The 12,955-nt window shown below is 43.4% G+C and overlaps 1 protein-coding gene across 1 annotated transcript in view; it reads left to right on the top strand.

Moving 5' to 3' along the window:
• Window positions 1–12,955, top strand: part of CRNKL1 (crooked neck pre-mRNA splicing factor 1) — a 32,331-nt gene that overhangs the window by 9,261 nt on the left and 10,115 nt on the right. The window contains exons 7-11 of the mRNA XM_021077415.1: window positions 80–250; window positions 9,411–9,602; window positions 10,735–10,794; window positions 11,456–11,536; window positions 12,492–12,731. Of these exons, the coding sequence (XP_020933074.1) occupies window positions 80–250; window positions 9,411–9,602; window positions 10,735–10,794; window positions 11,456–11,536; window positions 12,492–12,731 (744 nt within the window). The remainder of the gene's footprint in view (window positions 1–79; window positions 251–9,410; window positions 9,603–10,734; window positions 10,795–11,455; window positions 11,537–12,491; window positions 12,732–12,955) is intronic.

Below are 12,955 nucleotides of genomic sequence, written 5' to 3'. Positions count from 1 at the left end.
ATGTCCTAATTACTTTCCAAGTTGTGACAAGAATGGAAATACTGTGTTCTAGAAGATAATCCTTCCCATCTCTTCTTAGTTTGAGAGGGTACGAGTCATCTACAAGTACGCCCTGGATCGAATTTCAAAGCAAGAGGCCCAGGAACTCTTTAAAAATTACACCATCTTTGAGAAGAAGTTTGGTGACAGGCGGGGCATTGAAGACATCATCGTGAGCAAACGGAGATTCCAGTATGAGGAGGAAGTGAAGGTGAGTGCTGGTGTAGCTGCTTCACTCTGCGGTGACGAGCACATGCTGGCCAGTCCTGACTGCAGTGACATGGGTCAGGGCAAGTCAGGGCCACAGTGATCGCTCTCTCGACCATGTATCTGCAGAAAATTGGCAGCGACTCCAAATAGGAATAAACAGACTGATAGAAAGGCAAGCAAACAGGACCTGGATTTGCTCTGCCTCTCGCATGGTGGAGGGCACTTTGTTAATTGCTGATGGTATGCATAGAACTTGAGCAAGAGAAACCTGGAATCCATCTGAGCACATTTTTGAACAAAGAATCAAATCGATCCTAAAAAACCCTTTTATATACATTATCCTTAACTTAAGTGCTGGAACAAAAGACTTTGTAGGTATGGGACATTCTCATCTCTGTCTGGAATGTGTTAGTTTGATTTGAATTCAGAGGTAGTCAGGTTTTCCTGTGCTCTTCTGCTGTGTATTTAAAAAAACTTCGACTTGGTCAAATGTATTAAGATATCTCCAAACAAAGGACTAAGTCAGGTGTTAAATGAGGTCAGCAAGATATGTTCAAAACATGTCACTGTTAATTGAAAAGGCAGGTTTTGCCATTGCAACCATGGTATAATTGCTTTTTCATTTTAAATCTAGACATAATGCATAGTCACATTTACACTTATGAAAAGAGAAATCCGTTTTTACAGATAGAGATTTTAGAAGGTTTACGCAATCAGTGTGAAGCTGGAGGAGCTGGGACGTTGGAGCAGGCTTGGAAAATGGGTAGGAATTGGGGCGGTTGCACAAAGTGCTGAAGCAAGAGGTGGGACGATCACATTTCAGTTTCACCAAGAATAACTTATCCACCAGTGGACACTGCTTCCACAAACCAGTTCAAAATGTGCTTCTTTCTCTTTTACCCACTCCATGAACCAGACCCTCACAGCAACACCAGATCCCTAACCGGCTGAGCGAGGCCAGGGATCAAACCCATTTCCTCATGGATGCTAGATGGGTTCGTTAACTGCCAAGCCATGACAGGAACTCCTCCACTTGTTTATTTTTTGAAGTGATAATTTTAATTACTTTTTTAGGAGTACCCTGGTGGCCTAGTGATTAAGGATCCAGCATTGTTACTGCTGTGACTCAGGTCACTGCTGTAGCACAGGTTTGCTCTCTGGCCAGGGAAATTTTTTCTTTTTTTTTTTTTTTCCCAGTTTTTTTTTTATTATAGTTGATTTATGATCTGTCAATTTCTGCTGTACACCAAAGTGACCTAATTACACATATATATATTCTTTTTCTCACATTATCCTCCATCATATTCCATCACAAGTGATTGGATGTAGTTCCCTGTGCTATACCGGGGGGTCTCATTGTTTATCCACTCCAAATGCAATAGTTTGCAAGTACTAACTCCAAATTGGTGTCTGGATTTATTTCTGGGTTCTCTATTCTGTTCCATTGGTCTCTATGTCTTTTCTGTGCCAGCACCACACTGTCTTGATTATGTAGCTTTGTGATATTGTCTGAAATCTGGAAGAATTATGCCTCCTATTTGGTTTTTTCCACCTCAGGATTGCTTTGGCAATTCTGGGTATTTTATGGTTCCATATACATTTTTGCATTGTTTGTCTAGTTCTGTGAAAACTGTCATGGGTAATTTGATAAGGATTGCATTAAATCCGTAAATTGCTTTGAGTAGTATGGCCATTTTAATGATATTCTTCCAATCCAGAAGCTTGGAAAATCTTTTGATTTTTTTTAATCCCCTTTAATTTTCTTGATTAATGTTTTATAGTTCTCAGAATATAAGTCTTTCACCTCCTCAGTTAGGTTTATTCCTAGGTATTTAACTTTGGGGAGTGCAATTTTAAAAGGTATGTGTTTTTCTATTCCTTTTCTAATATTTCATTGTTAGTATACTGAAATGCAGCCGATTTCTGAATGTTAATCTTATATCCTGCTCCTTTGCTGAATTTGTAGATCTTGTATGGAGTCCTTAGGATTTTCTATGTGTAGTATCATGTCATTTGCATAGAGTGACAGTTTTACCTCTTCTCTTCCAATTTGGATACCTTTTATCTCTTTTGTTTGTCAGATTGCTGTAGCTAGGACTTCCAATACTACTTTGAATAAAAGTGGTAAGAGCGGGCATCCTTGTCTTGTTCCAGATTTTAGCAGGAAGGCTTTCAGCTTTTCTTCATTGAGTATTATATTAGCTGTGAGTTTGTCATAAGCGGCTTTTATTATGTTAAGCTATGTTCCCTCTATACCCACTTTGGTAAGAGTTTTGATCATGAATGGATGTTGGATTTTTGTCAAATGCTTTTTCTGCATCTATTGAGATGATCATGTGGTTTTTTATTTTTGTTAATGTGTATAACGATTGATTTGTGTATGTTGAACCATCTTTGTTAACTTGGGATGAATCCCATTTGGTCGTGGTGTATGGTTTTTTTTATATATTGTTTGATTTGGATGGCTAAAATTTTGTTGAAAATTTTTGTGTCTAGTAGTCATCAAAGATATTGGCCTATAATTTTCTTCTTTGGTATTATCTTTGGTTTTGGTATTAGGATGATGGTGGCTTCATAGAATGTCTTTGGAAGTATTCCTCCTCCTTCAACCTTTTGGAAAAGTTTAAGAAGGATGGGTATAAGTTCTTTGTATGTTTGGTAGAATTCACCTGTGAAGCCATCTGCTCCTGGACTTTGTAGGGAGTGTTTTTTTTTAGGTTTCAATTTCATTTCTAGTGATTGGTCTGCTCAATTGATAATCTTTCTTCTTGATTCAGTTTTGGTGGGCTGTATGTCTCTAGAAAGTTGTCTGTTTCTTCTAGGTTGTCAGATTTGTTGGCACATGATTGTTCATAGTATTCTTTATGGTTTTTTGTATTTCTGCACTATCTGTAGAGATTTCTCCTTTTTCATTTATTATTTTGTTTTTGTTTGAGTTCCTTCCTGTTCTTGGCGAGTCTGGCCAGCGGTTTGTCAATTTTGTTTACCCTTTCAAAGAACCAGCTCTTGGTTTTATTGATTTTTTTTTTCTGTTTTTTTAGTCTCGGTTTTATTGATTTCCTCTCTGATCTTTAGGATTTCCTTCCTCCCGCTGACTTTAGGTTTTGTTTGTTCGTCTTTTTCTGATTCTTTTAGGTGGTAGGTTAAGTTGTTGATTTGAGACTTTTCTCCTTTTCTCAGAAAGGCCTGTATTGCTAAGAACTTCCCTCTAAGAACTGCTTTTGTGGCATCCCATAGATTTTGAGTGGTTGTGTTTTCATTATCGTTTGTCTCAAGGTGTTTTTTTAATTTCCCTTTTGATGTCCTCATTGACCCATTGTTTTTTTTAGTAGCATGTTTTGTAGTCTCTTCAGTTTTTTCTCATTTCTTTTCCTGTGGTTGATTTCTAGTTTCATGCCTTTGTGATCAGAGAAGATGCTTGAAATAATTTCTATACTCTTAAATTTGTTGAGGTTATTTTTGTGTGCCAGTATGTGGTCAGTCCTTGAGAATGTTCCATGTGCATTTGAAGAGAATGTATATTCCAATTTTTTTGGATGTCCTGAAAATAAAAAGTCTAACTTTTCTTTGGTGTCATTTAGGAAATCTGCTGCCGTATTGATTTTCTATCTAAAGGATCTGTCCATTGATGTGAGTGGGGTGTTAAAGTCTCCTATTGTTATTGTAGTCCTATCAATTTTTCCTTTTATGTCTGTTAGTATTTGTTGTAGGTATCTGGGTGTTCCTATGTTAGAGGCATATATATTGATGATTGTAGTATCCTCTTCTTGAATGGATCATTTTATCATTAAATAGTGTCCTTCTTTTTCTTTATGGCCTTTGTTTTAAAGTCTCTTTTGTCTGCTGTGAGTATTACAACTCCTGCTTTCCTGTCTTTTCCATCCACATGAAATATCTTTTTCCATCCCCTCATTTTCAATTTATATGTGTCTTTTGCCCTAAGGTGAGTCTCTTGTAGGCAGCATATTGTAGGCTCTTTTCTTTCTTTCTTTTTTTTTGTCCAGTCTGCCACTCTCTTTGTCTTTTGATTGGAGCGTTCAGTCCATTGACATTTAAGATAATTATTGATAAATATGTATTCATTGCCATTTTAAACCTTGTTTTCCAATTGATTCTTTGTTTCTCCTTTGTTCGTTTCTTTTTTTGGTTGGATGATTTCCTATTATTTTATGCTTGTGTCCTCTTCTTTTTAGTTTTTGTGAATGTACTGTTTGGTTTTATTTGTGGTTGCCCTGTTTTTCAGGTATATTAACCCCTTCCTATATCTGCTTGCTTTTAGCTTAGTAGTCATATAGACTCAAACACATTCTTTAAAAAAAAAAAAAAAAGAGTTTTGATTTCCTTACTTTCCTTCCCCACATTTTATGACTTTGTCCTTTTTTAACATCTTCATATTTATCCTTTTGCTTTTACAGTAGTTTTTTTTCCCTTTTAGATCTGTATACTGGTTTACTTAAGTGTTTACTTTCCAATTGTGATTTCCTCCATCCTGTTTTGTCTTTTTTATTTAGAGGAGCCCTTTCAGTATTTCTTTTAGAATGGGTTTAGTATTGCTGTACTCAGTTTTTGTTTGTTGGAGAAATTCTTTACTTCTATTTTAAATGATATTCTTGCTGGGTAGAGTATTCTAGGTTGCAGATTTTTCCCTTTTATAACTTTGAATATATCTTGCCACTCTCTTTGGCCTGTAGTCTTTCTGTAGAGAAATCAGCTGATAGCCTTGTGGAAGTTCCCTTATAATTAGCTCTTTGTTTTTTTCTTGCTGCCTTTAGAATCCCCTCCTTTAACTTTTGCCATTTTTATTATAGCATCTTTTGATATGGGCCTGTTTGGGTTCAACTTGTTTGGGACCCTCTGTGCTTCCTGTATCTTGATATCTGTTTCCTTTCAATTTGGAAAGTTTTCAGCCATCATTTCCTCAAATACACACACACACACATATTTTTTTTTTTGTCTTTGGCTTTTTAGGGCCTCACCCATGGTGTAAGGAGGTGCCCAGGCTAGGGGTCTAATCACAGCTACAGCTGACAGCCTAGGCCACAGCAATGCCAGATTCAAGCTGCATCTGCGACCTACACCACAGCTCACAGCAATTCTGGATCCTTAACCCATGAGCGAGGTCAAGGATTGAACCTCATGGTTCCTCGTCAGATTTGTTTCCACTGCGCCACGATGGGAACTCCCTCAGATATATTTTTAATCCCCTTTTTCTTCTCCTTCTGGAATCCCTATTATGCATAGATTGACCCTCTTTATTTTATCCCATAGATCTCTTATATTGCTTTCATGTTTTTTCATTTGGCTTTCTGTCTGCTGCCCTGATTGGGTGATGTCCATTATTCTATCTTCCAGGTTGCTAATTCGTTCCTCTGCATTATTCATTCTGCTCTTCAGGGCCTTTAACTCTGCTTGCATCTCTGCAAGTGAATTTTATAATTTTTCTTGGCTCCTTCTTATATTTTCTAGTTCCTTTGCTGAAGTAAACTGCATTACTGTTCATATCTGCTCTTAATTCCTTCAGTATTTTCACTGTTTCCTTTTTGAACTCGGTGTCTGTAGACTGCAGAGGTCTTTCATTGTTTGCGCCTTCAGGGGAATTCTCCTATTCTTTTAACTGGGACTGGTTCCTGAGCTTCTTCATTTTGTTTGTGTTTTTCTTGTCCTCTGAGGTTAGGGAAAACAACTACTGTAGTCTTGGCGTGCCACTTATATGGGAGAGTGTCCCTGGGTATTTTGTGAAGGCTTACTGTTTATTATTGGCATGAGGGCTGCTTTTGGTCTGGATTTTTACTGTCTCTTTCTTCATTGTGTGCAGGTTGTTATCCTTGATGGGATTCTCCCTGTGCTTCCAGGGAGATGGAGGCAATGGGCCGGGCTACTAGCCAGTTCCTGGTTGCTGGGCCCTTGACAGTGGCAAGGACCCTGCAGGAAGCTGGCACAGGCTGCTCCTGGCTGCAGGGCCCTGGGAAATGGCAGTGACCCTCAGAAAGATGTAGGTGGTGCCCAGAGCATTTGTCAGTGGCAGCAGGAGGGCGTGTGCGTTCCCAGGGGACTGAGAGCAACAATGAGTGGTGCTTGGTTGCAGTGACCTCCTCTGTACTGACCTCTCAGGTGACTGGGGCCACAGGTGGTGCCTGTTCACAGACCCCTAGTGGCAGGGGCTACACCCAATGCTGGAGTCTGAGATGACTGCGGTGATTTACCCCTGCTACCTGTAGACAACCCAAGAGGCTTCCCATTGCACTTGGCCCATGCAGGAAGCGCCTTGCCTCCTGTAGCACTACCCTCTGAGAGTCTGCACGTGTGCAGAGAATGATATTCTTATGTCAGTCCACCCCTTCTCCTCTCACCCTCCCCAACAATGGCGCTTTGCTTCTCTTGCAGGCCCAGACCTCCTTCCAGGTTCCCTGGGCTATGGCGCTCTGCTCCCCAGCCCTTGGCACACCTCTGTCTAGCCCCTCAGGCTGTCTCCACACAGCCAACCCTAGTCCTCTTCCTGGAACTGACCTCTGGAGCCTGAGTCGCAGTGCCCAGGCCCCTTCCGAGCATCTCAGTAGGTGGTACCAGTGTTTTGTGTGACTCTCTCTCTGCTTTGCCCTCCTCACTCCAGCTGCTGCATTTTTCTCTGAGCATTTGAGGTTCCCCCTCCATCTCGGCTTATCTCCTTGTCAGTTAGGTGGCTTCCCAGGGTGTGGGTTCCTTTCCTCTTTCATAGCTCCCTCTCATGAGTGCCACTCCCATACTGATTCCTTTCTCTTTCTCTCTTCTTATTTATAATGATTTTTGTTTTTTCCATTATAGTTGGTTTACAGTGTTCTGTCAGTTTTCTCCTGTACAGCACAGTGACCCAGTCACATATACATACATCCATCCTTTTTCTCACATTATCCTCCATCATGCTCCATCATAAGTGACTAGATATAGTTCTTATGCTATACACAAGGATCTCATTGCTTATCCTCTTTTTCTCCCCACTTTTGGTCTGCCCAGTGATGTGGAGGGTTTCTTGCCCTTTGGGGAGGTTTAAGGTATTCTGCCAGTGTTCAGTAAATGTTCTTTATGAACTGTTCTTCATGTAGGTGGGTGTTTTTTATGTGTTTGTGGGAGAAGACGAGCACCACCTCTTATTCCTCTGTGTCTTGATCCCTCTTCCTGCTATCAGCCCTTCTTAATTCCTTCAGTCTTTTCCTTATCTCCTTTATGAACTCTGTGTCTGTTAGACTAACGAGGTCTGTTTCACTGTTTGTTCTCTCAGGGGAATTCCCTCCATCTTTTCACTGGGAGTGGTTTCTCTGCTTCTTAATTTTCTTATCTTTCTTACTCTATGAGTTTAGGAAAAATAATGTTTGGAGGGCTGTTTTTCTGTGTGCGCATCCCTCTGTAGCCTGCATGGGTTTAATACTTTTGGTGCAAGAGCTGTTTTTAGTATGGATGCCTGCTATGTCTTTCTTCAGTGTGTGCTGGCAGTTATCCCCATGGTAGGGGTTGTGGCTGGTGCTGTGGTGACCACAGCCTGTGCTGGATATTGAGTGGGAGGCCTCCTTTTTTTGCTCTGTGGTTGTCACAGGCCTGTTGAGGGCAGGGTCTGCTTCCTAAGTGTTGAAGTAGAAGCCCCCAGCTCCATTTCTGAGCTGTGGTGTGAGGTAGGTGGGACTGTAGCACTCCCACTAGGAGAGGAGCCACTGAGTATCCCTCCGCTGGAGCCGTCCACTGGGGAGTGTGTGGTGTCGCCTGTCACCCATTGTGCAAGCTGACAAAGTACACTCCTTTTGGCGCTACCCTCGACCCACCTCAGTTGTGGGCATACAGGTGATTGGCCCTGGGGTCCCTTCAGGTGTTGTGTTCACAAACCCACCAGTGCAGATCCATAGGTGCCGATCCACTGAAATCAGGTACTGGGACTACAGTAGTCATGCCCTTGGACCTTCCGTGGGAGCCGTGCAAGCAGCCCAGACCCCAGCCCAACTCCACATGCACGCACACACAGCTGCCAAGGCTGGCCCCGCTCTAGCCATGGAGCATGACTGTCCACTCAGATGTCCCACGGGCGCTGAGTTTACAGAGCTGGCAGCTGTGGCACAAATCCGTGGATTGCACAGCCTCGGGGAGAGGGCTTAGGTTTTAGCCCTGCTTTCTTAGTGCACAGCCCCTGGGATCAGCTCCACTTCTGGGTGTGGGCAATCACTGGCACTTGCGTGCTCCCAAAGCTTGTAGAGGTGCCGCTGTGGCTGAGTGCATGCTGAGGAAGGGGCAGCTATGGTGAGCCTACCTCTCCCTTCATGGGGCCCCTTAACAATGGCGCTTAGCTTCTGTGGGGGCCTGGGCTTCCCTGTACATCCTGGGTTGTGGTCCATACCCCACTCCAGCCTCTTCAGGCTGTCTCCACGCAGCCAGCTTCAGTCCTCTCCCTGGATCTGTCCTTTGAAGCCCGATTTTCATCACCTGGCCCCTACACATAGGAGGCGCGTGTCTTGGGGTAGAGACAGCAGCGAGGTAGCAGGGATCCTCTGGGCTGGTCTCTCTGTTCTGCCTCCCACCAGCTGGCTGCTACGCTCTCCTCCAAGCCTCTGAAGCTCCCTTTCTGTCCCAGCTGATCTCCCCTCGGGTGAGGGGTCTTCCCAGGATGTGGGCCATTTCCTCTTTCACAGCTCACTCTCAGGGGCACAGGTCCTGTCCGGCTTCCTTCTTCTTTTTTCTTTTTTTCCTTTTCATCCTATCTGATTACGTGGAGATCTTTCTGGCATTCCGGGGTATCTGAGATCTGCCCGTGTCCAGTTAGTATACTGTGAGAATTGTCCCACATGTGGGTATATTTGCAGGAGGAGGGGAGCTCCACGTCCTTCTGTTCCTCTATCTATCTTGATCTGCCCCCTCAATAATGATATATGTAGATATAGATTTTTTTTTTTTTCTTTTGGTCTTTTGTCCTTTTTAGGGCCGCCCCCGTGGCATATGGAGGTTCCCAGGCTAGGGGTCGAATCAGAGCTGTAGCCACCAGCCTACACCAGAGCCACAGAAGAATGATATTTCTTAATGAAATAGCATGTGAAGTCTAGAAAAAAGTGGCTAAGATATAGGAAGTCAGTCTGGTGCCACCTTTCATCTCACATAGTCCAGCAGGCACAGCTCTTCGGTTTTATTTACCGGCCTTAACTTTCTAGGCTAACCCGCACAACTACGACGCTTGGTTTGATTACTTGCGCTTGGTGGAGAGTGACGCCGAAGCAGAGACTGTGCGAGAAGTGTATGAGCGTGCCATCGCCAACGTCCCGCCCATCCAGGAGAAGAGGCACTGGAAGCGCTACATCTATCTTTGGGTCAACTACGCCCTGTATGAGGAGCTGGAGGCAAAGGTGCGAAGCGGCGGGGCCCTGGGCAGGCGCTGACGGGCTCCTCCCCCTGCGCCGACAGGCTCCTCCCCCCTGCGCTTCGGCTCAGCAGGTGTGGTGGGAGCAGACTCTTAGAATCCTTGCAATAGGAGTTTTGCTTTAGATTCTCATAAGCCTCCATTCAGCCAAATAATGAATCATTCTCTCTGCCAGGTTTTAAACTCTGTACACCTATTGTGGGCACAGGTGTATAGAGTTTTAAGTTGGCATTGTATTTTTCTTAACCTTGAGGCATAACAAGAGTATTACTTAGAACTTGAAAGGGAACAATGGGCCACCCCTTAGTTTAATTACATATAGTTTCCTGGATTTTCTGATAAATAGTATCACAGCTGGATTGCATGTTCTTGCTTTTAGTAAAGATCAAGGGAGTGCTCTTGTGGCACAGTGGCTTAGGAACTCGGTGTTGTCACTGAAGCAGCTTGGGTCACGGCTGTGGCACAGGTTTGATCTCTGATCCAGGAACTTTCACATGCCACAGGCACAGCCAGAAAAAAAAAAGAAAAGTGGAATTTTCAGAAGTTGTTTTGTATAGGTTAATGGGAAAAGATTAATTTTCTGTTTTTGATCTGAGGCTATAGCACATCTTTGTTTCTGCTGTCAGGCAAAAAAGCCTTTCCACAGAGAAGCTTTCAGAGTTTGAAGACTATGTTATGGGTAATTCTTTAATCAAAGTTTGGTGGCCAAATGTAATTTACTTTGTGTGTGTGTGTGTGCTTTTTAGGGCCACACCCACGGCATATGAAGGTTCCCAGGCTGGGGGTCAAATCAGAGCTGTAGCCACCAGCCTACACCACAGCCACAGCAACTCAGGATCCGAGCCACATCTGCGACCTACACCACCACTTACATCAACGCGGGATCATCCACTGATCGAAGCCAGGGATCGAACCCATGTCCTCATGGATGCTAGTCAGGTTCGTTTCCACTGAACCACAACAGAAACACCTAATTCACTTTTGATCATAAATGGAATAAGGTTTTGAAAGTACCTTAGCATATTCAGTGTTGGGGTGTACCATTTTTATCAGTAATAGTAAAATTAGTATTAGTAATAGATGTGAACTTTTTGTAAAAATTTCTCATCCTGATACAGGATCCCGAGAGGACAAGACAGGTTTACCAAGCCTCTTTGGAACTCATTCCTCATAAAAAGGTACGTTTGCCCTTAGTGTTCTGTTCCAGACACATCAGAGTCCTGCCTCTGTGGCTTGTGAAACCATTCAGTGAAATACCTGTGCAAGGCACTGTGAAAAACATAATGAAGAACAAGACATGCTCTTTGCCTCTGAAAACAGCTTGCAGCCTGGTTGAATGGACAGCCTGTGTTAGGTGACCAGTGACTGACACAGATAATAATGTAGAAATGCAGGGGCGGAGGGTAAGCCGAACAGACCGGGTGAGAGAGGGAGGTGCACTCCTGGAGCTCTCACTGAGCATGCGGACAGCCAGCAAGGGTCTGTTGGCCCCCAGTGGACATGTAGGCGTGAGGAACACGTGTGTTGTGGAAATGGTTGACATGTGGTCTCTGCCATCTTTCCCAGCATGAGAGACAGAGATGTTGCCCGAGGTGCCCTCTGGAATAGAGGGGGAGTGTTCTGCCAGCTCATGAGGAACCCACAGACAAAGCCAGTTCAGAGCCCTGCATCACAGTGAAGTGTGTAGATTACTGCTTGTAATTTCTGTCAGATAAATAGTGTCACCTTAGATTATAAACAAGAAAATACATCCATCCTAGCTCTGAAACTCTGGGGACACTTGTGGCCTTTTGTTAATTTAAATTTACTTAAGCAAATTTTTGTGCTTTTGTTTTCTAGTTCACATTTGCCAAAATGTGGTTGCTATATGCACAATTTGAAATAAGGCAGAAAAATTTACCATTTGCCAGAAGAGCTTTGGTAAGTAAAGAAGGGGTCAGGATGCATCAAGTTCTTTGAGAAGGAAATTAAAATCTTAGTGCTTATAAAATGTATGATTCCTACTATGAAGGCAACAGAAATACTATGCCTTTATAACCTGAGATGTGTTAGAAAGCACACAGCCTTTGATGAAAGATTGTACAATAATGCTTAAATTACTCTGTCGGCATTGGACACTTACAGCTACCAGATCTTTCCTCCAGCTGGAGAGACTGAGTCTCACCCTAGATCTTCGATTTTTTTTTTTTTTTTTTTTTTGGTGTATTAAACACAGCTACCTCCTAACAATTTCTTTTTTTTTTTTTCCTTTTAGGGCTGCACGTGTGGCATATGGAAGCTCCTAGGCTAGGAGTCGAATTGGAGCTATAGCCGCCAGCCTACAGCACAGCCACAGCAATGCCGGATCCTTAACCCACTGAGCGAGGCCAGGGATCAAGCCTACATCCTCATGGATATTGGTCAGGCTCATTACCACTGAGCCACAATGGGAACAGCCAACAAATTTCTCAATAGGCTCAGATGCAGTTAGCCTTCTGAGAGCCCACTCACCCTGGCTGTGGGCAGCAAGGCAGGGTTCATTATCTGGTGGCCCTTTTACTTAGTTGTCATCTGACATCCAGATTCCCTAGGAGATCCTGAGAAACTGATGAAATTCAAAATAGTTTTCCGCACAGGTCTGGAACACTGTCTTCTTGTTAACAGGCACCAGCGGCCACTGCACACTTGACAACTGAGTGAATTGGAGGATTTCCTTTGGCCTCTGTTGAGAGCCAGCATGAGCAGTGTGGTACCACGGAGGGAGAAGGCGGGGGTCCCCCGTGTTGACACATCAAGGCTCTTGGCAAAGAACAGCTTCTAGGCCAGGCCAGCAATGTCTGTGCTCAAGTCAGACCCCCACTGAGGCATCACAGTGGTCGGTTCTCTTCTTTTCCAGGGAACTTCCATAGGCAAGTGTCCGAAGAACAAGTTGTTTAAAGGTTACATAGAATTGGAGCTACAGCTTCGAGAATTTGACAGATGCCGGAAGCTTTATGAAAAGTTCCTGGAATTTGGACCTGAAAATTGTACCTCTTGGATTAAATTTGCAGAATTAGAGACGATCCTTGGAGATATTGAGAGAGCCCGGGCCATCTATGAGTTAGCCATCAGTCAGCCACGCTTGGACATGCCAGAGGTAAGGCACGCGAGTTGACTGTGACTTTGTTTTAGACCCTCCTCCAGCATTACTTAGGTGACCATCTAAATATGTGTGCATCTCAGAGCATAAAGGCATCGAACAACCTCTGTAGTCTCTTCCACTCAGATTAGGACTTTCCTCTTTTGTCGTTGTTTGTTTAATTTTATGGCCACACCCGCAGCATATGGAAGTTCCTGGGCCAGGGACTGAATAGGAGCCGT

This window comes from Sus scrofa, chromosome 17 (assembly GCF_000003025.6).
Source record: "Sus scrofa isolate TJ Tabasco breed Duroc chromosome 17, Sscrofa11.1, whole genome shotgun sequence".
NCBI classification, from domain to species: Eukaryota; Metazoa; Chordata; class Mammalia; order Artiodactyla; family Suidae; genus Sus; species Sus scrofa.
Note: the sequence above shows the minus strand (reverse complement) of the source record. Positions and strands in the feature narration are given on the sequence as shown.